Source organism: Centropristis striata, chromosome 23 (assembly GCF_030273125.1).
Source record: "Centropristis striata isolate RG_2023a ecotype Rhode Island chromosome 23, C.striata_1.0, whole genome shotgun sequence".
Taxonomy (NCBI): Eukaryota; Metazoa; Chordata; class Actinopteri; order Perciformes; family Serranidae; genus Centropristis; species Centropristis striata.
The window spans coordinates 25,480,773-25,507,621 of NC_081539.1; the positions used below are offsets into that span (position 1 = coordinate 25,480,773).

Consider the following 26,849-nt stretch of genomic DNA (forward strand, 5'->3'; position numbering starts at 1 on the left):
ATACTGAGAGCACCAGGTGCTTCCTAAAAGGATGGTTCCAGTTTATTTGGTTCCCATCTGTTGTTAACACCATTCACAGTTTTCACACCGACTTTGACTTCCACACTCTATACCCTAATGGAAATAGTTGTGCTTGCACAAAGGCTGTATTAACAAGTGGGCAAAGTGTGGACTTGCCTCGAGGATTCAGAACCTTGGGAACTTCAGAACTTTGGGGCCTCCAAGGGCCAAAGATTGTCATTGGGAAACACTAATTTGTAAGGTAGTAAAGCACAAGTTGCCTGACGATAGGATGTTATATTGACTCTTTGTGGTGTCTGACTGAACTCTGATCTTATATACTGTTCATATTAGTTATTAGATTATATATCATATCATTGGCCAATGTCTACCATGATACAGTTTTGATTCAAGTTTTGTGATAGACGTTGATAGACAGATGGTTCATCCAATCAACTGTAATTTCAAGTTTCCAATAACGTCTTCTCAGATGGTTCCGTGTAACAAACCATCTGGTGCATGAGGTTACCCTAATTGGTTAATCCAGCCCTGACACACCCCGTTTCCTGAGCAATCAGAGATTAAGCCCAAATGATACTTTCCACAGCTGCATGGCTACAAGGATTCAAGCGACGTAAATTTAGTTGTATCCGTATGTTCATGTGGACTTTTGTTATCACCATTCACTACTTTGTTATAGTGATTTTGACCTGTTTACAGATCTCAATGATTACTTGGTTTGTGTGATGTAATCATAACTGACATGAGAGACAAAGCACACAAATAAGATCAAAGTTGTAAAAAAGTGAAACTGATCTTTTGTATGTGTTCAGCCAATGCTGATTAGCAGCCCCAGTATTCACTAAATTAGGCATTTATTGAATACATGAGAAAATATGTATATTTTTATAGAGGGCTTTCTGTTTAATCAGAAACTCATCCTCACTTTATCAGTATAAGTGGTTTAATCTAGATGTATTGCTGCTGTGGAGGAGCACTAAGTGCTAAGGAGTGTTTTGGCTCCACTACTGATGGTCGGATAGTATCAGTGCTTCTTCCTCTTTTCTGATGTAACAGCCAGCTGGCCCTGACCAGACTTGACCCTGTAGTCCGTTTTGCTAACGAACAGATGAAGATGATTCTCCACTCGACTATGCTGTCATCCCCCATCCCATGTTCCTGTCTGCATCGGCCCCTCTCGCTGCTCCTAAATCCTTCTCTTAGGTTACAAAACTTGGCCGGCGTGTCTGTGTCTGAGGTGCTGGGAGGGTGTTGTGTTACTGGGCGACTCAGTGTGACTCCACGGTCAGAACTCTGACCCACAGCTGGGCTTGATCAAGACCAGGGAGGCCTTACGGGAAAGAAGCACATAGGACAGCACCCCCTCTACGTCCCCTAAGGGAAGCCTGACATGAATGGTCAAATTTTAGGAAACATTATGAACAAAGTTCAAACTTTTTTATCCCCCCATATACTGACCTTGAGTTCATTCTCAACTTGAAATTGGTATCTGCACATACTCAGTGTAGTTACAGATTCTTTGGAAGAAGCTTTGTGGACCTTTACTCTTTAGTAATTTTCCTGGAATAAAGTAAAAAAACAAAACATGGTCTGGACCAAAAAGCCAACCCTTGGTCTGGGAAAAAAGAGGTGGTCTCAGTGCAGAACAAATTGAACCATGGTTTTGTTTCTAGTGTGAAAACATGTTTTGGATGTTTTGGGCTTTAGTACCAATTACAGGAACTTCTGGCAGGCTCTCCTCTAGAGGTGGGGGGGAAATCAATACAGCTTAGTATAGTAATATTTTGAGTGGCGATATAATATAGATTCATTTGACAAAACAATCCTTGATAGAATTTAATTTTGTGAACACAAAATGCAGTTAAACAGGTAAATCACAATATATTGTATCACAATACTCACCTTGATTCACAATACAATATTATTGCGATTTTAACCATTTTCATTCAAGTATCAGGATAAAATTGTATTGTGGGGCCTCTGGTAATTCACACCTCTACTATCCTCTACAAACCAATCAATTGCAAGTATAGGGAGGTATGCCATAAAGGTGATCAATTGCAAGTATAGGGAGGTATATATATATATATATATATATATATATATATATATATAATATAATATGTCATCATCACCTTTATGGCATACCTCCCTATACTTGCAATTGATTGGAATTATATATTGCTATATATATATATATATATATATGCTATATATATATATATATATTATTGGTTACATCAGATAAAATAATGTGTCTTGTTGTGATTTCTGATTTGGTTTAAATTCAGATCCTAGTAGAAATGAAAACCCAATATTTGATTTATAAAATGCTCTCTCCCTCCTGAATTTTCCCTCTTATGTTATTTCCCTCTGTATTCATGACTGAGAGACATTCTTCTAGAGCAGGGGTCGGCAACCTGCGGCTCCGGAGACACGTGTGGCTCTCCACGCCATCTGCAGTGGCTCCCTGTGGCTGCTATTTTCTATTTCTTTACATTTTAATTTTCACTGATTGTTGGTGTAGGCCCAAATCAATTTGTATTTTTCAATTATAAGAATGTGTTGCTTATATACGGCATTCAATTTTCATTCAGTTATTTTTACATTTTAGTCAACTAAAATGTGCACCATAGCTTAAGAAATCTACAGCTCAGCATCTTAACCTCCAAATTTTGTCAACATCAAGTCTAATTTTGTGTTTCCCTTTGATTCTCAATCTCCTGAGATATTTCTTCAGTGTTCAGCCTCTCATTTGCACCTGGGTCCTCGCTGCTATCTGACAAAATCATACTAATAAATGCTCATTATGACCTATTAGTATTGTGGGTAGGTTCATTTAGACGAAGTAGGCTGTCTCATCTTGATTGTAAGGCTCAAAATATTTACAATATTTCTCTCTTTTTTTGGCCAACAATGGCTCTGTTAGTAAGGGTTGCCGACCCCTGTTCTAGATGTAGTTGAACTCAGGCCTGATTAGGCCATTTGCCTTAATGTAGCATCAGAGAGCCCACATGATTCATCTACATTTTGGCTGCGATGGAGAGGGAATTTCCTCTGAAAGTCTGCTTCAGTTAAAAAGACCTCAGTCAGACTTCTCTTGACACAGTGATAACATTGATAACATGGATAATTTCACATTACATACATGTAGTCTGGCCAAATGTGATCAAACACAAGCAAAGTGTGTTTTCATGCTCATTGTTCTTCATTTAACAAATATTTAATAAGAGATAAATTGTTCTTATTTTATTGCATGTGATATCTACTCCCACACAAACCACAATAACAATGAAATGTGTCTCTGGGGAGTTGAACATGTATTCTTAGCAGGGTGCTGCTGGTGTCCAGGCCCATTCTCACTTTGGTCATGCTCCATGTGAAGTCAGTGGTGTGTGTAATGTGGTGGTGTATGTCTGTGCTCCAAGGGAAAAAAGTCTGAATACTGAATCTAGACTTTTACCCACCCACTTATTCACTTGTCTCCCACTGGATTTCCATTGGAACAGTGCAAGGGCGAAATTGAGCAATGATTGGTTCCTCCAGACTGATGCTGAGGGCGACACCCATTCCCTCATCAACTGGCCCTCGAGGTACCCAGGCTGGTTGTGTCTCACCCCAATATTACCTGCCGTGTTCCCATTCAGCTGGACTTACCAAACTCATCCACCCCGAGGAGCAGTGCTTCTTAAACGGTCTTTTCTCATCTAATAGGGCTCAACCTCATTTACCTACACCATTTCCACCAAATTAATTCTGCTCCTTGAACCAGTTCTGGTCAGGATTCTTGGAATCTTGGTGCTATTATCATTGGAGGGCGTTGCATAAAGTTTTGAAAGTTTGCATTTCAAGTTAAGGGAAACCTGGGGCCGTATTCACAAAAGTGTTCTTAAGGTAAAACTTAAGAAAATTATTTAGCAAAAAATGGTGAATAGCATTTAAGAACATTCTTAGGAACATCCTATTTATTTTTCTTAAGAATTGTCGTATGTTTTAGGAACTTCTTAGTTTTGTCACTTGATTGTCACTTAGATTTTTAACTTAAGATGACTCACCAGAAAAACAATTGTTCGTAGTGATTAATTTAGTAATATCAAACACAACAACTGCCTCTGTGATTTACTAAGAGTACATTGTAGTGTAATCTAGGAAAAGGCCGACATGTCACACAGACTGAAAGGACGTTTCAATTATATGTCAACTGCCAAAACATGCTTTATGTGATACATTCACACAAAAAAACTACTCTGACCAACTTCAATGAACAAAATGTTTTACCACATGGTCTAGGGCTAAACTAAATATTAAAGAAATCAAATAAATGTCATACAAATGTGTTCAAGTAAACAAATAAAGACTTAGCTTTTCACTGTAGGTGTTTTCAGACTGCTGAGGGCTTCTCTTAAAGTTGTGAAGAAATTTGAGAAGAAATCTAAGAACTTTGTTTTCAAGAATCTCATTTGTTCTCAAGTTCTATCTTGGGGAAAAAACTTTAGAAGAAAGTTAAGAAAGAAACTAAAGAAAATATAAGAATTTCTTCATGAATACCAAAGCTTCTTAAATTTTGTCTTCAGAGCAAAGTGAAGAAAAAAGTGGCACTTAAGAAGCATTTTCTTCTTAAGAATGCTTTATGAATCCGGCCCCAGATCTTTTTTGGTTGTAACTTTGAACCAACTGTTTGGTTTATAATCAATTTATTTTTGGTCAGGATTCTCTGACCAGTTCAAAATTAGGTGTGTAAACCAAAATGGAGCTCATTCCATGTTGGTGGAAAAATGTGAGTTTGGGGATGATTACAAGACACAAAAGTTTAAGAACCTCTGCTCTGAGTTCTGAGAGTCAGCTGACACCACATCATGGTCATCCTCATCGCCACCAGCTCCTGTTCCTTTTGCTTCAGACCATAACTTCATATCTCATGCACATGTTGCTGTGTTCAGCTTAATCCCTTGTGAAAACAAATATTTGAAGAAACTTATTATATTAAACATGGCATTGCTTCTTTTCCTGGAGTACTACAGACCTTCCATTAGTAACTTGGGGCTTTAGTTACAGTTATCTTCCACTTCTTTTCAGGATTAGCTAATGGCTATTTCACCATGTCAGCCAGTTAAGTCATGATAAGTTATATATTATAACACATATGCACATGTATGGCATTTCTAAGTAGGCAGATCTTTTCTGTATGCTCTAGCTTACCAAGACACATAGTGACTCTACTTGAGGGTTAAGGGTTAATTAAAATATTTCATAAAACAAACCAAAATCTGACCAAGCATTCAATGTGAACTTAAAATATTTGACAATTTTTGTTCACATTTCACATTGTGAAAGATAAGGAATAAGCTCCTCCCTTTATGCTGCCAGGCTGACAATGACTCCTCTGAGAATAGGAGCTGAGTGCTGTGTTTGTCTGCTCCTTTAATCAGACCAAGTACAGTATTCATCTTTAGGAGTTTGAGAGCGTGTGTTGTGTCCATTCATGTAGTACAAATGTTAACAAGCCCTTTGTTTTCCCTAAGAATCAGGGTTAGAGAGAGGCTTGCCAAGGAGGATGGCCGCCAGAGGAGCCCAGAGCTCGGAAATGTACCCGAAGCCCCCGTGTACCGCAGACAATTTCAACACCAGACCCAAAACTCTACACGCTACCACACAGACCCACCAGGGCCCCAGCAGTTTTCTTCCCAGCCCTACCACCACCCCCATGCTCAGCTGACCCGACCTGGGCCGCCAGGCGGACAAGACGCTGGTGGTTACCCTAGTTACCTTTCCATGGCCTCTGGTCCCACATCCAGAGCTGGGCAGCAGCAGCAACAGCCCCAGGAGGAAGAGACTGAGGAGTCTGAGGATGTGAAGACAGAGGGCCTTCTGAGAAGCAGGAAAGCCGTGCTGCCCTCTGAGATCCGCCGCAGGGAGAGGAGCACTGAGGACCCACGGAGAGGAAGAGGGGAAGAAGAGCTAGGGATGTCCTTGGCACTGAGCGTGGCAAGGGAGGCTGAGGCAGAGGAGCCTGCAAGACGAGGACACCGAAGCAGAGCCAGGTGGGACGACCCAGAGCACACCTCCCATCTGCAAGCATCAGAGGGCAGGCCCAGAGAGCGGGAAAACCCCATTTATATCCACAAAGGGGTGGCTGCCTCCCACATCCAGTCCAGAGCAGCACATGCAGGCCCAGGAGGCTCCAGCTCCAGCACCGCTCTGAGCCGCTCAGTGTCAGATGCCGGGGATCCACGAGGGTCTAACCACAGAAACTTGCAGCACCAAACACACGACCCTAGAGATATCAGGGAGGGTGAGAGTTTCAGTAACAAAGAGAGTCACCAGGACAGCCGGGTGTCTGTGGCCCAGCTCAGACATTCCTACATGGAGAGCACCACCACCCCTCCGACCAGCCGCAGGAACGAGCTGTAGGTGGCAAACTAAATGCTGCACTGCTGCTAATCACTGGCTGGCTTCTCTAGAACTCACACTGATGCTTGTTACCCAACATCGGCTGGCAACTGAATGACTAACAAGCAACTAAGGCTAGCGTGAATTCCGCATCAAAGCATAGAGTTTCTAATCTGTAGAATGGTATTAATGCATTAATCACCTAACACTAAGCTTCCTATGTATTATATATATTCTTTACTGGCTCTGTGACTTGTTTGGTTACTACATGAGGCCAATGAACGGGTGCATGCTCTAACAGCTAATAAATCTGCATGGTCTTGCTCGTATAAAGTAGTTGAAAACCAGAGGTGTGGCTGAATATTCAAATGTTCACCTCTGCAATTAAAAATTTCCAATTTTGCTACCAGTCCCTCTCTATCTCTCCCTCACTATGCTTTATTTTCTTTTTCCTATTGGTACTATCTGTTGGTCCCTCTCCTTGGTGGGCCCCTCCAGTGAGGTTGAAGGGGACAGGGCACTCGCAGACTCCGGGGCCCTATGGAGAGGGGAGAGGGACAGGGGCCGCAGGCCCCGACAGTATATCTATCCTGGGGAGAGTAGAAAGACCTCAGAGAGGTTTAGGACGCAGCCCATCACATCTGCTGAGCGCCAGGAGACTGATAGGTACTGCCCTGGACTCTAGAATGCATGGCTGAGAGTGAAGAATATGCTATATGATAATGCATGTCAAGGAAATCATAACAAAGTGTTGATTTTATAATATCTGATGCACAGATATGTTGATTCCAATCAGATTCTGGTGCACTGTACTGATTAAACATTAAGTATACGCTGTTTAGTGTACAATAAAGAATTCTATAGTATCTAGTTAGTCAATAATAAAATAATACCATGAGCTGGATCATAGGTTAGACACAACCACGTACACGCACACACACACACACACACATATATACATACACACTGATTTTACCCCTCTAACAACATTAGCAAACGGGGAAGCTTTAAGGCCGAAGGTTGCTCTGATTGGACCTTGGCAGTGGTCATCACATGTGACCATACCAAGGAAGTATGAATTGGCCTTTGTTGGTAATCACTCCCTGAGACCATGGAACCAAACAGACTTCTGTAATACCATCTAATTCTCCAGCTTAGTCTGCTTTACTAGACTGTGTTTCCCTTTTCATTTCTTCTAACACTCACATTTCCAGCATACCAGAAACGACTGCTTTTCACTGCATCTCCTCACCTCTGTGACTAGTGTTCTCTCTCCCGTCTCTAACCACTCACCACCCTTTCATATTACTGAGGTATGCACTGTTGCATAGATACTAGGAGCTTTTTCTGATTGTCTTTTTCTTTGTGCACTTTTGAAGGTCCTGTGTGAGTTCTGATCTTGCTTCAACTGAAGGTAAGTGTATTCTCTCTCTCCCCTAACTTGACTAAGAGTTAAAGGTATTGGTGTAGAACTTGATTCTCAGAATATATCTATAACAGTAAGTGGACTTATAAAGTACACATTTTGTTAAGAATGCATGTCTGTATGTTGTTATAGGCATTGAGGATTTATGGGTCTCAATGTATTGCTACAAACACTTGTACTGTATCGCGTAAAGCTCATAAACTACTGTAGCCTCTGTAGAGTGTTGGTGAGGTAATTGATTAAGCATGGCTAGCTTTAGTGGAATTATCAGCATGGCTGTAGTATGTGTTTGAGCAATGAGATTACTTGGCCAGGACTTCCAGTTGCATAATGTCCAATGGTGCATTTACAGCAGTTGGAGTAATGAAGTTTGGTTCACGAATTAAATGGGGAATAGGTTTTTAGTTTCATGGTGTGACTTTGACTTATGAGGTAATGCTACTGAATGCAAACATTCACACTATATTTTGTATCGGCAAAAATTGAGGGAGGCTTTGTAATTCGCAAGTACCACTATGGGTTTTTGAGTGAAGTTAATTTCATCACTGTTTTGCAAACACCAAGGTGTGGGAGAAATTCAAGGGGGCTATGGAGAACGACTTTTGGGAGGTTCTGGCAAACTTAAAATTAGACAATTGTGTTCAACAAGGTCGCAGAATTACAGACCCACACTCAGAATGTTGTCAAGCAATTTGGGCAACCCAACTACAGATTCTGTCCTGGCCGTGGAAGAGTATACCAGCTTTTTACCTTTGCAAGGCTGTTGGGTCATTGGAGCTTGCCCATCCAGTCTACAACTGTTTTGTGGACTCAGAGAAAGCTTACAGCAGTGTTCCCCAGAGAGTACTGTGGGAGGCTACTGCAGAAATATTAGGTAACAGGGTCGTTGCTACCTCCACCTTGCATGGGTTTAAGTCCGCAAAGTTGCCTAGTACGAACCCAATGATTCCTCCAGGAGCTTTTTGTATCTTCCTTAGAGACAGGGTGAGGAGTTGAGACATCTAGAAAAGAGTCTGTTAAGTTGGTCTTCTTGAACAGATGCCCCCTGGGCACCTCCCATTTTACGTTTTCTGGGCATGTCCAGCTGGTTTGAGGCCCTGGGGTAGACCCAAAACATGCTGTTGAGATTCTACATCTCATCTGGCCTGGAGTGCCTCAGAATTCCCCAGGAAGAGCTGGAAAACGTTGCTGGGGCATCTGGAATACCTTGCTAAGCCTGCTGCCCAAGATAAGTGGATAAAAATGGATGGATGGAAATGGATGGAGTTGATGAGGTCATGAAGATGTAAAACTGATCTAATCAGCTTTAGGTTGAGTTCTTTCCATCTCAGTTAAATTGGTTATGCATCATACTTGCAGGGACTCAGTGTGGCAAAGGTATGGCTATCTGCCATTAAGTGGTCAATATACTATACTATCTAGTATACGTATACAGTTCCTAATGAAACAACATCATTAACTTGAGCTTCACAGTTGCCACTGGCCACAAATGAATAAAATGTGACTTTCCATTGGCTTTATGTCAAAGCTTCAAGAAGAGTGGGTGGAGGCCAAGTGACTCAAATGTACTTTTTTAACAGGAAAGCACAACATTTCGAAGGAGTTTATAGAGTCATTACTGGTGCTCACAGTAGCATAACAGCACAGCAGCTCCACTGAGGGCAGAACCAGCTCATCTGCTTCTTATAAGCACAAACTCAGCTGGGACGCTTTTTCTACTGAGGAGAATTAGAGGGAGCAGAGCAGAGTACAGCACAGAACAGCGGTGTCAGTCAAAGGGAATAGTTGTTTGGTGATGTCATGTCATATGTCTTGCAGAGAGAGTATGTTTGTGCGTGTGTGCAGCCATGCCTCTCACACCTGTCTAGCTCTGTATAGCCTCTTCACTGACACCAGTCACAGGTTCTGTGGTTAATTTTTGCACACAGTTATAAATCTGGATGGTGCTGTTGCTTTGTAGTTATGAAGGTAAACATTATGACTGACCAATGCATTTGAAGTACATTACACTTACAGATGTTTTGCATTGGGAAGTAAGTCTTCTTTCACAATCGATGGAATATTTCTGAGACAATTTAATTGAACCTCAGGGAGGTCTTGCACCTAGTCATATCGTCTATTCTCTAAATGTGATGCAATTGATTTTCTAACATTTGATTGTGGTAGATTTAAAACTCAAAATTCTTGAGTTCTTCCTTAAATAGCCTAGCCTCCTGTAGTCTGGAGACCACCTATTCTTTTTTCCGTAGAGGAGGCATGGTTTAAGATCGCCCAGAGCCGTTTATTGGGCGCTACGAATGTCTATCATAAGCATCTGTACGTAGCTCTTAGCCAATTGAAAAGTGACAGAAATTTGGCGAGGAAGCATCAAGGAAGAAGACAACTGATGTTTACACGATGGCGCCGAACGATTATTGCCCGTTTGTGCAAGATATATATGAAGGAAGAAGGACACTCCACATATTCACGCCTCCTTTATCTGGTCCTCCATCAAGGCGATCAATGGCCAGACGAACACAACGACCGGGCTCTCGCTGAACCCAGTTGGCTTAGCCACTAACGGGGCTAGTTGGTAGATTAGGCTTTTGCCAAATCCTGTTGGAAGCAAGACTAAGACATCCTTTTTGGTGGTGAGAAAGTAATTGTAAAGCCAAACGTTGTTCTTCTTTTAAGATAAACTTTTGCTCTAAACTATCTAGAACACTGTCTACAGCTAGATCCAAGCTTCCATCTGTCCAATAGTACGCGTCATCGTCTTGCCGTCCCTCCCCGTTCTGTGATTGGATACCAAAAGCAGGGCTAAAAATCGGTCATGGACACCATGCCGCCTTGCAGATGAAAAACTAAATTGAGCGCAAAGGCAGCATGGGTATACCCAGGCTATAAATAGCCTACAAAGGCTCCTTGTTTTCAGACAGACGTAGACTAACGCAGGCTTCTTATTTCTAGCTAAAGACTGCAGATTTCATCAGGTTTATCAGCTCTAGCTAGCTAACAGATCAAGCTAATTTAGCTCCAGGGATTGGCTGAAAGCACCAGTCAAGCTTACTTTGTAATGTTTCCATTTCCAACAGACTCATTTTAAAATGAAACCCTGGAAAAGGTTCATTATGCTCTTGATGGCTCCATTTGTTTGTCATGTCATTATGTTCTCTGCCTCTCTCCGTAGCTGATGAAGAGAAGCTAGATGACCGGGCCAAGCTGAGCGTAGCAGCCAAGCGCTCTCTCTTCAGGGTGAGCTTCATCTATTGCCTGTTTGTCCTCTCATTTCTACAGATTACATGCTGTTTCCAGGCGCCAAACATGAAGGAAATGTGCTTTCAATCATGGACACAAACATTGACACATTTTATTTTCTGTCCTCTCATTACTGTGAAGATTTAGAGAGGAAAACTTGGAAATAATCATGATTTAGTTTCAGTAGAGGCATTCCACCGAAACAAGCATTTTATTGGAGCATGTTTCAATCCACATCTGTGAAACTGACCTCAAACATGCCCTGTAGTCTCAGTTGCTTAAATTCAAGTTACTAGATACAAACGGCTTTGATAATAGATATGATCTTAGTGTACTTAATGTCTTTAATCACAGTTATGCTAATTTGATCTACTTCAGTAGCCAATTCAGTCTTTGAACCCACTGTCACTTTCAATGTAAATATTCTGTTGTAAAAGTGTGTGAAGCTAATGTTTTAGCCCCGCACTAACTGAGGGAACTCTACTCTACAGATTATCCCACTAGAGTTAAGGCGAGGTGAACTATTCCATTGATTTAAAATGATTTTCCATGTTTGCTCCTTTTTTTTCTTTCCAGGAACTGGAGAAGAGCATTGATGGCGGAGCTCCTAAACCACGGTCCAGGAATGCAGCGGTGGACAGGAGACTAAGACGGACTCAAGACCGATCCAGAACGCAGCCAGTCACCACTGAAGAAGTAGTCATTGCTGCCACGTAAGTCTTAACGAATGACTTTGTTTGAACATCGATTAAAGAAAAAGTTTGACGTAGTTTGACCCAAATTACAAAAACATTCTTATCCACCCCTAATGGTATCCAACCACATTTTAGAGATCTTAGATTTCTGCCTCAACTCCAATACTGCCACTGGTATGGACCCTGGTTTCAAAGGCTTGCGTTCTGTATTTTGGCTGTCGCCATCTTGGTTTTTGGCTGTCATTATATTATTTTTTGCAACAAGCGCAATATTTTGTGTGGCAACATCATATCGTTTCATGGCAACCTAGTATCGATATTTAGCGTTTATTTAGAGTAAGTATTTTCACCTTTTTGTTGTTTTCCAGAGGCCATAGTAGGGTCACTATGCCACTGGATACTTTGTTGGTCAGTCTGTGGGTTTGACTCTCATTGTGGAGAAATAAAAAGACTGAAGTGAGATGAATAGACTGAGAATTTTCTCTTATTTGACAAAACAGTTCTTGACTGAATAAAATTTAGTGGACACAAAATGCAGTTAAACAGTGAAATCCCAATAATATTGTATCGTGACTCAAGTATCAGGATAAAATCGTATCGTAGGACCTCTGCTGATTCACATATCTACTAGCTAGCTTGGTTTGCAAGGGACAAAATAAACACTCAACTGCTCAGAGTACTTTTTAGTCCAACTAAACACTGCACAATAATTTTTAAAGCTACCAAATTGACCAAGAAAACCCCTTTCCAATGAAAATACACTGAGAAAAGGCCAAAATTCCAAGACGAGAATGCACAGCTACCCTGCTTTGTGGTCTATCTTGCTCTAAATAGGGCCATGGTTTACAAAACAAATATGCTGTATGGAAAATTACATGGAATGTGTGATTGAGACCATAAATACAATATTTGAATGTTTACTGAGGTAATAAATCAAGTGAGAAGAAGGGTTTCTTATTGACTTACATACAATCTGACCCTTTTTTTTTTTTTTAATCAGTGAAGTTGCCCCCTGCTGGCCATTTGAGAGAATGCAGGTTTAATGCACGTCCACATTGGCTTCACTTTTTAGGTCCAGAGGCTCGCTATTGAGATTAACTGAAAATGTGGACTATTTAACAGCCACACATTGCTTAGTAAAGTTCCCATTGCTCTGGATTATTCACAGACTTCACTCTAAACAGTTTTGGAACTACAGTAAATACAGCAGAAATATTCACTATGACAATTGTGAACAATGAGTTCTGTGTATTATCGAGGAACACTTATTCTGGAAAGAGAAGTTAAGTTTGATTTTGTAATGTTGTAAATCCTAGATACTGCTCTAAAACCCAAACTGTTTGTATGACTAGGTGAGTAGGGCTAAGTAAGACAATGTTTTGTGTGATTTGGGTAAACCTACATTTTCACCTACATTTGAAACTTCCACAATCTTTATGATTTAACAACATTTTCTTGGTCTGTCAACCTGATGCTGAACCTTCACATTTTGTCGTGATTTAAAATCACATGAATTCACTTCAAATTGTTCATGAATTCTGAAATGAAATGTGGTTTAATCCTCCAGCCTACTTTATCTCACTATTTTCTATTCCTCTCCCTTAGCCTGAATGATCTTTTTTGCCTTAATTACCTCGAGGTCATCTGGTTTATTCCCTGTGTGTGTTTTCTCTGTCACTCTTTGTGTGTCTGACTTTGTCCCTGTCTTTCGCTGCTGTAGCGCCCCCTCTCATGTGCCACACACGGTGTCTGTTCACACTGCTGTAGCACGCATCCCTAGCCCCACTCTAGTGTGCAGCACTGTCCCGCCATACAGGTACATGGCACGGATACAATGCTCACGCCGACCTGCAGTGTGTCACTAACATGACTCATCTTTACTGAATGCTGCTCCAACACCAGAGCACAGGATGTGAATGGATTTAAAGTGTTTTTTTGAGTTTTGGTGCCCTCCTGTGTGATTGGAGCAAACTACATGGTTTTATTATTACATGACTAAAAAGATTAGAAGGGTTTTTCTTATATCTCTATATCAATGCTTTTTGTAGTGGGCATGCCTCACTGTGTGTGTGTGTGTGTGTGTGTGTGTGTGTGTGTGTGGGTAACAGCTCTTTTTTGAACATTGTTGTCACTGGATGCACACAGCTCTACAATGCTGCCTGCCATGTAGCATGCCAGTTGCTAGCTTGCATGAGCTCCTTCCATGCTTACCAGAAGTCTCCCTTTCTCCTACCTCTGTCCCTCGGGTGTCATCCTGCCCTCAGCCTGCAGGCGTCCTCGCAACAGAGCGCCGCCGCTCGGGAGCAGGCGCGGGAGGCTCGTCAGATGCAGGAGGCTCGTCAGATGCAAGAGGCTCGTCAGATGCAGGAGGCTCGTCAGATGCAGGAGGCTCGTCAGATGCAGGAGGCCCGGCAGATGCAGGAGGCCCAGGAGGTCCATCGTCCTAAACCAACAGTGTCGGCAGTGGAGGGAAAGGACCAGAGTCGGAGCCAGGAACAGGGTGGTCAAAGCCACGGTCAGGTTCAGGATGAGCCTGACCTCTGCACCCTCAGCCTGGCAGAAAAGATGGCGCTGTTTAACAGACTGGCTCAGCCTCCCATCAGGGTCACCCGCACCAGGGGGGACACACGCCAACGCAGGAACCACGCTCGCTACCAGACACAACCCATCACTCTGGGAGATATGGAGCAGGTAAACCAGCAGCACCATCATTTACAGTTTATCCTCTAAAATAACATTTTTTTCTGCCTATATTCCATTACATTTAAACTCAAGTTATCTTAACTCTTTCCCTTTTAATTCTAATAAGAATATAGTCATTTTTCCCTAGATTGTAATGTTTTATAAAACAGAAGTATTATTTCAACTCAGGACCATATTTTATGGCTATAACCTGTCATTTCAAGTTGTACACATTTGAAAAGATATTGTTTGAAAGGAATACCGTGACATTTTGGTTTTGTTTGAACCATACACAAACCAAAAAGGTTCTGTTTTGTGGTTATATGGAAGCAACGCTCTGGAGCCACTGTATGTCTTGGCCTTATCACTGTGAGAATATGAGGCAGAGATTTGAGGCGGTAACTGTAGTCAAAAAGTAATGATCACCTCACTCCCTCTAAATTCACAAACTGTTATTTTTACATTTTGGTGTGTGTGTATAGACTAAATCAGCGGTTCCCAAACTTTTTCTGCCGTGCACCCCCTTCTATGTCCCAACTGGGTTGACTCACCCCCAATCCCCCACACCTTCAAAAAAAACAAAATGCAATAAGAGTTTTTATAGCCATATTAAAGGTGGAGGATGATGACAGGCTCAGGATCAGAGGCAGAAAGCAGATCAGTTGGGGAAAATGTAAAATATTTGAGCTGCGTTGAACAAAAATTGCAGCAAATTTAAATGAGCGTGGAGCTAACACAACCCAGTCATCATAAAACAGGTTGGAAAAATGATACAAGAACAAGAAGCTAACTTCTTCTACGCTTCATTATAAGATCAAAAACAACCAAAAATAGATGCAAAAATGACCAAAGATGACACAAAATTATCAAAATAGACACAAATTGACCAAAAATACATGTTAAAATTACCAAATAACCAAAAAATAGATGCAAAAATGAAATGTAATTGTGTCATTATCAGACCCCCATTATATTTTTTTTATCTCGCGCACCCCCTAGCAGCAGCTCACGCACCCCCAGGGGTGCACGCACCACACTTTGGGAATCCCTGGACTAAATCATGGACTAAATAATAGGGCAGTGACGAGATCTCGTGCCGCGAGATCTCGCGAGATTAAACTCGACGATATTTCTCGTCGCGTTAAAAATCAGTCTCGCGGGGTTTCAGAGTTATCCAAATGAAAAGAAGAAGAGCAGGAGGGGAAGCAGCAAGCAGCCAAAGTGACGTCGCAGGGGCCGGCAGCTCGTTAAGAAGAGTAAGAACGAATCGAAGCAGCACAGTCCTGCTGCAGCAGTCTCTCCCAGCTGCAGAAACAGAGCCAACTGTTAGCGGCAGTTAGCTCCAGTTAGCTCCAGTTAGCTCTGTAGCAGTACAGTGTGTATGTGCTGCTGCTGCAGGAGGTGTTCACTTAGCGATCTCTGTTCGTTTACAACAAGCACCGAACACTCTGTGCACAGTTAGCGACGCCGGTTAATTAAAGATCGCTATGTTTATGATAATTAGCCATGCTGCTTTGTTTTGATCAGCTGCTGATGTTGTACAGTTAGCGACGGCGGCCAAAGTTGCGTCTCCCGTGTTTAATCCGTCATGTTTGTGATGACGGTCGAAACTGTCAGTAAACTATTACCATACGTCACCTCTATATTTATTTTAACTTTTATAAATTTTAGTTTTAGTTTCAATTTGTGGAAAAAGTTTATTAAAAGCTCATGCCTACATCATGCATGTAAAGAGTTATAATAAAACATTTCAAAATGCATGTGCAACTCGGTTAAATAAAAGTCTGTTGGTCCAGTCATATTATATCATTGTAGTTTTCTTAAAGTCTTGTCTTGTTCTTGTGAACCCAATATCGTGTCTCGTCTCGTCTCGTGAGCTGAGAGTATCATCACACCCCTACTAAATGTACAGCTGTGAGCGTCTGGTGAGAGTGGTTTCAAACTTCTTATTTAACTCTCTGCAAAAAAGCAGAAGAGCATGCTTCTCATCATTTGAAAGAAAATCCTTGAACCAAAATATTAATTTAACTGTTTTTATAGAGATCAAAACCACGTTTTTAGAGGGCTTTACAGTGTGTACATCACACCCTACCCTCTTCCTTATTTGGAACATGAAAAACTCCAGGAATAAAGCTTTAACAGGAAGAAAAACTGAATGGAAACATGCAATACAGAAATAGCAGTAGTTGAATTATAATATGGAAGAACAGAATTGGAAGTAAGTAAAAAGAATGGGTACAAGATATAAAATAAATACAATTATTTTATTTAACAATCAAAGGATGTCAGGCAGATGCAGTTTAACCCATCCCTGTTTAAACATAGTGAATACATGAACAATGCATTGTAGCATGTGCGTGTTTGTGCTCCAGGAGCCTTCAGACATAGACTGGGGTGAACGGGAGCTGTGTGACAGCCCAGTAGAACTTCTACAAGTAAGGTTCCTCTGCACAGCCACCATGCATCTGCCTGAGACTCAGCTGGGGCACTCTTCTCAGAAATGAGCCAGTATCACATGCTGTGTGGCATCCCGTATCTATGTTGTGTGATTTCATTCTGAATGTACGGCGCTTTGCCCTGCTTCTGAGTAAGGTCTGACTCAGTTCTCATCATGCTGCTGTGTCAATGAGGCGGCTGTGATCTGGTGTGTGGACGGATGATGCTGCTGACCATATTTAAGCGAGGCTGAGTGCTTGAAAGATGCTTCTGTGGTGGAGGAGAGAACAAAACCTCTGAAACTCTCCCTCACCACCACACGGACTGAAAGCAGCTATTTTTCATCAGCTCGTTCATAACTGCCAACTCTTTCAGGGAGGGGAAGTCAAAGGACTCTGTTTTGCAAGATTTTTCAGTTTCCATGGACATGTACTGTTGCTTGTCTTGTATTACTCAGCAGATATGTCAGGTTAGTTCTCTAACTTAAGTTGGAAAGTGGGTCCGTTGGCTCCAGCTGGATGTATTGTGCGTAGGGGGGATGCTGGCATGGCTTTGTGATGTGGGCTGCAGTTGACCGGCAAGATAGGCTGCCCTTTGATGCTCAGGAAGTGCAGTGAGTCAGGCAGTGATTAGTCAGCGTGTTTCTCTCAATTTGTGTGTGTGTGTGCAGTTTGCCCGACCTGTTTCTCGGCCTTTGTTACAGCCTTTTTCTCTTTCTACCGCCTTGTTATAGCTTCAAAACGGCTCTCGGTTCGGGCAGCTCCCTGATTCATCCTCCTCCTCTGCTCTGAGAGAAGCCACTGTCTCTACTGACCATGCTGGAGACATTCACTTAACCAGAGCACCAGCTCAGGTCCAACCCCTCCCCCCCAGCTCTGACAGGTCTCACCACGCAGACGGCCCCACCTGGAGGTCCCTGGACTCCACGGACCACGATCTAGGAGGAGGGAAGAGGAAGCTGCCCTCTCCTGATGGAGTGGTCAGGCAGGCCGCTCTGCCCCAGCCCCAGGCTGGACGAGAGCGGAGGGGGGAGGAGGAGGAGCAGGAGGAGGAGGAGCAGTGGCTGGTCAGGGGGCGGGGAGACAGAGCCCGACAGAGCTCAGAGAGCCACATGCTCCAGGAGAGGCAGGAGGAAGCACACTACCCAGACAGCCACAGGAGCCGGGGCATCAGTGGAGGTAAGAACAGCACAGAGGGAATTATTGCTTCGTTGTTAAAGATTCACTTTTTCCAGAAATTCTCTCTTGTTTTATACACTCTAAACTAAGCGTAAACTTTAAATGTGTCTTTTTGGGAATTTATAAATGACTCGCTGCAAAAAAGGGGTGTCTAAAAACAAAATAAATACACTAAATCTCTTAAATTACGATTGTTAAATCTAGAAATAAGCATGTTGAACGCTTAAAATAATAAAATTAACTCTTAAAACAAGATAAATTAAAGCTGCAAGCAGCGATGAACTGGCCCGAGCAGAGTGCACTGCAGATTATTTGTTTCTTACAAAGATAAAAAAAACTTTAGATTTTGAAGTGTTATATAATTTATCTTGTTTTAAGAGTTAATTCCTTATTTTAAGCGTTCAACATGCTTATTTCTAGATTTAATTATCTTAATTTAAGAATTTGTGTCAAGTGAAATTATCTGTCCATGCAGCTCATCATTGCAAGATCATTTCCCTCAGATTTAGTGTTTTTATCTTGTTTTTAGACACCCCTTTTTTTGCAGTGCATGATTCAAATGTGACATTCAGTTTTTCCACAGTTTATAATATATCAGAGGTCAAATAATAATAATTTGTCAAAGAATTTAAAACCTGTGTACAGATGTCAGCAATGACACATTTTTGTGGTAGATTAGGGACTGTTTGATATTTATTTTATTTAACAGAAAAAAAATGGAAAGATGGAATTTTACACTGTGTGCCAAATCCTAGCATGCATCACGCAAAACTGACATGGTGAACATGGTAAGCACAATACTACATAGCACCATGTTAGGATTATGATAATATTGTCATTATAACAGCATTTCAGAATGAAAAATGATGCTGGAGAGTAGAATGAAGTGGGCTTTAAATATTTAAAGAGCATACTGTAAAACTAAATAAACAGCGGTGTTGCTTTCAGGCCACAGTCAACAAGCTCTTCTTATTCAACCACATTTCCTGCGTGTGTCACACAGTTACATTCAGATTGTGGTTTTCAGGCTTCCTTTATGTCTGAGCAGTAAACACTTTGATTCTGTCTGTGCCAGTGCAGTCGGAGCACAGAAACCATGATATTTGCTGAGTGATTGAGCAGTTTGGATGCACAGACAAAAAGCAGGCAGTAGTGTCTTGACAAGCGTCTTCAGCGTGGGTTATTTGATTACAACTGTGTGAAAAGTGTCTGCGCTGCTTCTCACACTGGATCAGAGCTTCTCGGTGAGCATGAAAGACGTCTGCTCCCACGCTGTTCTTTCTGCAGAGTTTACACCCTGGGAGCCATGACTCTACTTTTATGCTAAATCCTGCAGTCAGGGAACTTTTGGAATATTGAGTTATTTAGAGACGTATCTTATAATTTGATACATGGATCAATGTGCAGAATGTATTTTTTAAAGCCTGTTAAACCTGTTTTTTTTTAGTTTTTTTTTTTAAATAAGCCCTTCTATGTAGTAAATTATATAATTTGCAAATGATTAAATCAATTGTTTTTTATGATATTTGCTTACATTACAATGTCTGCCACGATAGGAGACTTCATATTAAACACAATCACTTCCATTCATATCAACTAACAAAAAGCAACTAAAATATTGTCTCTTCCAGTCATTTAAATACCATTTTTGGTAACACTTTATATTAGGGAACACATATTCAACATTAATTAGCTGCTTATTAGCATGCAAATAAGTAACATATTGTCTCTTAATTGGTCATTATTAAGTAGTAATTAATGCCTTATTCTGCATGGCCTTATTATACAACCAGTAAGACATTTACTGTTTTCCCTCAATAACCTCAGAATTATTGATTATTAGCAGTAAGTAAGGGAGTTGTTGTATATGAGTTATGATCTTAATGAGCTTTACTTTGTATGGGTCACTTTGCACCAATGTTAGTCTACCAGTGAGCCGCTTTGTAGAGTAATGATTGACATTACAATCTACCAATCCTCATCCAATCTACCAAAAGGAGCCACTAGTCACGTCAAAGGTCTGGAGAAGGTGGCTATTTGCCGTTTCCATGGTTTCGTTCACCGCTATGTAGAGACTTATAAAGTCCATACAAAGTAAAGCATATTAAGATCATAACTCGTATACAACAACTCCCTTACTTACTACTAATAAGCAATAATTCTGAGGTTATTGTGGAAAAACTCTTAGTTAATGTCTTACTGGTTGTATAATAAGGCCATGCAGAATAAGGCATTAATAACTACTTAATAATGACTAATTAAGAGCCAATATGTTACTTATTTGCATGCTAATAAGCAACTAATTAATGTTGAATATGTGTTTCCTAATCTAAAGTGTTACCCATTTGGTAAATTATTTTTGATTAAACAATTAAAATAATGAATATGAATCCATCATTTAGAAAATAAATGTCTCTTAAAGATGATATGTATCACTATTATGACTTTGCAGTGCATGCTTTTGCGTCACTGAAGGGATATTGATCCAGATGGATGTATTGTTATGCCACATGTTAACATTTACGTGTCAGCTTATTGATTTGCCTCCTTTTGTGTCTGCTTGTGCTCACAGAGCTGCCGGAGTCCACCGTGGTGACAGCCAGAGCTCCGTCTGCTTCCCCCAGCAGTGTGTGTCTGCCTCCAGCAGCAGACACACACACAGACGGCCTGCTGCAGCCGGAGGACTCAGACGAGCTGAGCGACATGATGATGGCCAGACACATGTCCATCAAAGAGAGGTGAGCTGGGAGAGACGTTCAGCTCACAGTGGGCTCGTTTTCTTCTTTTTGTGCATCCAGAATGTTGTTTTCAAACAGGGACTGAAAGGAAAGTTTTTATTCTTTAGCCTTAACATTGTTTATGTGGGCTAGATTCAGACCGAAAATGAGACCGTTAGGACAAAACAGAGTGAGTTAGTGGGTAGGTAGAGTTTATATTTTCAGCCACTCCTGCTGTGTTGCCAGGCTCCTCAGGATAAAGAGTGGATATCAGGTGGACAGGTATTTTTTTTTTATTCTGTGTTTCTGACCTCGTTTCTTACACAGAATGGAGTCACGTTACTGCTTTTAATCTCTTAATACTGCAACTCCTTGCATAAAGATGCTGATATTCTTGTTTTTATTCTTTCACAAATTCAATGAAATACCAAAATCAACAATTAGTTTGTTTTAACTCTTAAAACAAGATAAATTAAAGCTGCAAGCAGCGATGAACTGGCCCGAGCAGAGTGCACTACAAATTATTTGTTTCTTACCAAGATAAATAAAATTTAGAAGTGTTAGATAATTTATCTTGTTTTAAGAGTTAATATTTTATTTTAAGTGTTCATCGTGATTATTCCTAGATTTAATAATCTCAATTTAAGAAATCTTGTCAAGTGAAATTATCTGTCCATGCAGCAAGATCTTTTCTCTCAGATTTAGTGTTTTTATCTTGTTTTTAGACACACCTTTTTTGAGGTGTTCCTCCTGGAGATGTAAGACTTTAAAAACAGGGCACAAACGTATACGGTGCTTAATTTTTAAAGTGGACTCAGTTATTTTTCTACTGTAGTCTTTTAACAACCTTACTCAAAAGTTAAATTACAGTATATGTGCTAATGAGGATTAAGACCTGTCATGCTTTGGTACAAACATAGAATAGTACCAGACTTAAAGGGATCGTTCAGGATTTTGGACATGAAGTTGTATGGAATACTTGCCAGGAGTGTAGTGGATGCAAAGCTATCAGTTTATTGCTTATCGGGTGTCTGGATATAGAATAGATAGTTCCAGTCAGTTGGTAGGGTCACCAAAAGGTTTTACTCCACAAAGCTACGTGAGCACTAAAAGGTCACTCATTCCACTACAAAACAATGGTCCTCATGTATACCAGAAACAAACTTCACTCTGCACTATGTTGGTTTGTATTTTTTGCACGTAGTAATATTACGTGCTTGTCAATTTTGTGCAGTAAAACCTTGTAGTTTCCCTCCCAGCTGGCCGGAGCTATCTATTTTACAATCAGAACCAGGCAGAAGTACAATACCGGCGCTCAGATAGTAAGCTAATAGCTTTGCATCCACTACACTACTGGCAAGTATTTCATACAGCTTAATGTCTAAAATCCTATCTACTATCCCTTTTACCCTTAAATATGGAAGCCAATTTCCATCAATAAAATGAAACCTGGATTATTGTTTTCGAAAGAAAGAGAAACTTCCTCTGAATAACGACTTGGTAACCTTGTAGTAATGACTCGGTATCTGAACGTTTCTCAAAAGAGACTCATTCTTTCAAGATAAGTAAGTCAATAATTTAAGTAAGTTCTCATTATTTTGCAATACTAAGCCTTTCTTTCGAGATAATAGGTCATTATGGGAAGTTTCTTATGACTGTCATGATCTTTTATTTTTCCATCACATTCGCAGGAATAAGCTTCCATATTTGAATACGGAGTCAGTTTGTCAGCTGTTATTAAAGCACAAAGCATGCTGATGTTTTTTTTTTTTTTCAACTTCTCTTTACATATGAAAAAAGCTGACAAAGACAAAAATGAAGGACATTTTCACTATAATTTTAGTTAGTTTTGTAATCATACAGTTTCAGTTAGTTATCGTTTTTTTAATAAACTCTCGTTTTTATTTTTCTTTCAGTTAACGAAAATGTTTTTTCAATTCCAGTTTTCGTTATTTTGTTAGTTTTCGTTAACTATAATAACCTTGGTCAGCACGCTGATATCATTGGTATTATGTGAAACTGCTGCAGTGCATTTTAAATGCACTTGTACACTTTAACTGAAGCTCAGTATTGGATTGGAAATGATTACATAAGAGCAGTTGTCACATTGTGTTAACAAGCAGAGTGGGCTGCTTTGAGGCAGCGATCACACTCTGAATCGATTGATGACATAATAGAAGTGGTGTTACAGGGTGTGTGTTCCAGTCTGCTCGTTACTCTTTGACCATGTCAGGACGTCTTTGACTTTCTCCCATTTTAAAGGATTTTACTGGAGTCAGGATCTGTGTCCTAGAGACAGCCGGCCACTTCTATTCATCCTGTTTTCTGCTGCTGTTGTGTGGCCCCTGGGGCAGAACAGGCTGTCCCCTCACTGGGTCACAGAGGGGTGTTTGTTATAGGGCCAGAGGGCACTGCCAACACCCTGACCCTCCATTATGCCTCCTGTCTGCCCCTTACTCAGAGATCACAGCTTAATAATTGAACATCTGTTCTTGTCTTGCAGTCCTTTAGTTTGTGATCTTAGAATCTTCCATGTGCTCTATATGTAATCCCACTTTTCCACAGCTCATTTAGTAGATTATACGTCCAAAGTTTAAATTACTATTTATCATGGAACCCACTTCCCACATGCTGGCCCACATTTACTTTACTGAAATAAATCCCAGCACCTTTTTATGGCTTTGACTTCTTTTTTTTCTTTTTTTAAACAAAAACACTGTCTCCCAGCTTCAATTACAGTCACATCTCTACGGGATCGTTATGTCTATTTGTACTTCCTGCCACCAGAGTGTTTATCAACAATTTACCAGTATTTCATGACATTTTCATGACAACTACATTTTATTTTATTCATATGTTTTAAAAAAACAAATACGTAATTAGGGCCAAAAAATTTAATGAAACTAAACTGAAAAATGATTTTTATTTCACTCTTTAGCATTAAGATGATAATGAAAATAGAAGTGAAATGGATTTAATTCTAAAACCTGCAGACTCAACAGTAATGGCTGCCAGTTGGGCAGTTTGTGTTTTATCTGATAATTTACAGAATTGGAAACTTTAATATCTGGTATACAAACTACAAAGACTTTTGTCCAGTTTGCTAATACATTTTGTATTCTTTTGTCACTTTTTCATTATTAAGCTGACATATAACTGCATTGTATTCTAATTACTTAAACTATAAGGTGGTTAAGGACATAACTCTAATATAACAATATAACTAATCCTACTTTTCCACAGCTCATTTAGTAGATTATACGTCCAAAGTTTAAATTACTATTCAGAATGGAACCCACTTCCCACATGCTGGCCTACATTTACTTTACTGAAATAAATCCCTGCACTTTTTATATGGCTTTGACTTTTTTTTTTTTTTAAACAAAAACACTGTCAGATAGTCTCCCAGCTCCAATTACACTCACATCTCTACGTGATCTTTATGTCTAATTGTACTTAAACTGTCACCAGAGTGTTTATAGAATAGAATAGAATGCCTTTATTGTCACTATACACATGTACAATGAGATTTGAGAGCTGATTCCAAAAAGCAGTGCGACAATAAATAAAATACATAAAAATATACAATATAAACATAAACATACACTTACTTAGGCAAGTAAATGTAAAGAAAAAAAAAGATATAATGTAAGATATAGGCAAGAAAGGGAGGTAAGGTGCACAGTCTTCAATTCAATTTGCCAGAAGCAGATATGATGCTATTTCGTGTTCATAACACCTTTTATAAGGCTTTGACTTGAAACAAAACACTGTCAGATAGTCTCCCAGCTCCAATTACACTCCCATCTCTACGTGATCTTTATGTCTAATTGTACTTAAACTGTCACCAGAGTGTTTATCCACAACTTAACAGTATTTCTAAGTGTGGCTGCTAAATGGCACGCTGTGTGTCTCTGCAGAGTGTCTGCCGTCTTCACTGTAAACAGGCCTGGAGATGAGACTAAAGCGTGCGTGGCAGCATCTCTGTTTTTGTTGTGACTGGTAGAACTGAAAGTCTAGATGAAGCGGAGAGTTTTTAACAAGTGTTGACCTTGGAGTAACTTTGTTCAAGTCGCTGCAATTCATCACTTATTGTATTGGCGTTACATTTTATTTTCTGTGTTTCAGTTATTGACTTATTACTGTATGTGTGCTGTTTTTTTTTTTTATCAGGGTTCGTACGGGTGCTTGAAATCCTTGAAAATGCTTGAATTTAAATGTTTTATTTTCAAAGTTTAAAAAGTGCTTGGATTTTGGATAAAGTGCTTGTAAATGCTTAAAATTCTTACTGTATTTCTCCTGCAATCTGACTATATCCATCTATAGACTATAGATAATCACATGTTCAATGTAAAAAATAATGAGTAGCCTATCTGAAATGAAGACCGTTCCTCCTAAAAGTGTAATACCATCACTGTTGAAATCTCCCCCTTTTAGTCTGTAAGTACTCATCTAAAACATTCAATTTACAACAGGTGTAAGATACTGGAAAAGCTTGAAAATTTACCTTGAAAGTCCTTGAAAAATGCTTGAATTTGACCACTGCTAAAGTGTACCAACCCTGTTTTATGTGTCTTCCATTTCTCATTGGCTCAACCTTTTATAAATTTGAATTGATACAAATTTAATAGAAGCTAGTGAGATCTTAAACAAATAATTTGATGTTTTGGGAAATGCGTTGATGCACTATTTGCTGAGTTATGCTGGGATTACACCAAAAGATTTCCCCAGTCCCAGACTAAAAGCTGAAAGTCTTTAGTAAATCTAGGAGTTTTACTGGAGTCACGGCGCTCCTGTCATCTCCATGGTGAAGTTTAAGGTAGTAATCTGCTCTGTTTCATATCAGTCTTTTCCTAGTCTTGGATCATATTAAACATGTTTGATATTATCTCAAGTCTCAGTGACGTAACACAATCACCAACCAATAGATGAGCGGGGGAAAGGTCCCTGGTTCCAGACCGGCCAGTAAAACCACTTCCACAGGAAAAAGGAACATCACAATAATGTTAGTAAGCTCAGTCCTAAATAAAAATATAGAGATGTCATATATTTAGATGTTTCTTAGTAAGGAGACCCAGTTAAAATGTATAAATAAATGTATAGCCTACATAAACAAGTAATAAATAATCAATGATTAATGTATGATTAACTAAATGAAAGTTGATAGAGCTGAAAAATATAATTATTAAATTAAACAAATTATAATTAAATAGGAAATACATGTATATCATGAGTTAATTTATAAATGTTCATTTCCTTTATTCTTCCTTATATCTATTTTTACTGTAAAATAATACATTTTCATGTCAGAAAAACAGCTTTTTTTCAAGCTTTGTGAGGGGGCACTTTGTAGCATCTTCTCCTCTTCTTATTTTTTTTTTTCTCAACACAAACCACTGCACACACTAGAGCAGCTGGAGCCAAAAGCTGCTTCTCCTCCATTTAGTCATTTTCTACTAAGAGCATGATGGGAAAAAGTGCATGGTAGGAAAAACTGCTAAAAGAATCTAGCTCTAGTCTTGTAAATAGTGACCCTGCTAGATTCTCAGTTTGTCTAAAATCTGAGACTAAAAACTCTAAACACTTGTCTTTAGATGTGAGCAGGTGTGAGCTGATAGTTTTTTGGGAGTCTTTTCCAAATCTTTTCAATGTCTTCTGATGTATAGGTAGCTACATTTTCTCTTAGTATAAACGTAATGGTAAGCGTTCCCTCCTCTGCTCCCTCTCCCTGTCAGGGTGGCCTTGCTGAAGAAGAGTGGCGAGGACGACTGGAGGAACAGGATCAATAGGAAGCAGGATGTGGCGAAGGTTGCTATGGGTGACCAGCACGCTCAGCTCATGGAGGTGGAGCAGAGCTTCAAGAAGGTAACCAGCTGACCTGCACACTCACTGCTGACTGACACCAACAGACAGTCGTCTGGGCTCTAGTGTCTGTTGCATCATGTTTTTAATGGCTGTATACTCTATTCATGTCATGTTTAAAATATGATTCAGTGCCCTGTTTAACTACTTAATATCAGGAGCATAAAAATAATGGTTCAGCTCAATCATGGCAACTTAACCCTCT

At 40.1% G+C, this 26,849-nt stretch overlaps 1 protein-coding gene across 2 annotated transcripts in view; it reads left to right on the forward strand.

Moving 5' to 3' along the window:
* The window catches only part of svila (supervillin a), a 118,680-nt gene that overhangs the window by 57,326 nt on the left and 34,505 nt on the right, over positions 1 to 26,849 (forward strand). For both annotated transcript variants that reach the window (XM_059326713.1, XM_059326712.1), the window contains 9 exons: positions 5,544 to 6,428; positions 6,910 to 7,077; positions 7,791 to 7,825; positions 11,007 to 11,071; positions 11,651 to 11,787; positions 14,034 to 14,460; positions 17,621 to 18,065; positions 20,638 to 20,803; positions 26,518 to 26,647. In XM_059326713.1, the coding sequence (XP_059182696.1) occupies positions 5,544 to 6,428; positions 6,910 to 7,077; positions 7,791 to 7,825; positions 11,007 to 11,071; positions 11,651 to 11,787; positions 14,034 to 14,460; positions 17,621 to 18,065; positions 20,638 to 20,803; positions 26,518 to 26,647 (2,458 nt within the window). The remainder of the gene's footprint in view (positions 1 to 5,543; positions 6,429 to 6,909; positions 7,078 to 7,790; positions 7,826 to 11,006; positions 11,072 to 11,650; positions 11,788 to 14,033; positions 14,461 to 17,620; positions 18,066 to 20,637; positions 20,804 to 26,517; positions 26,648 to 26,849) is intronic.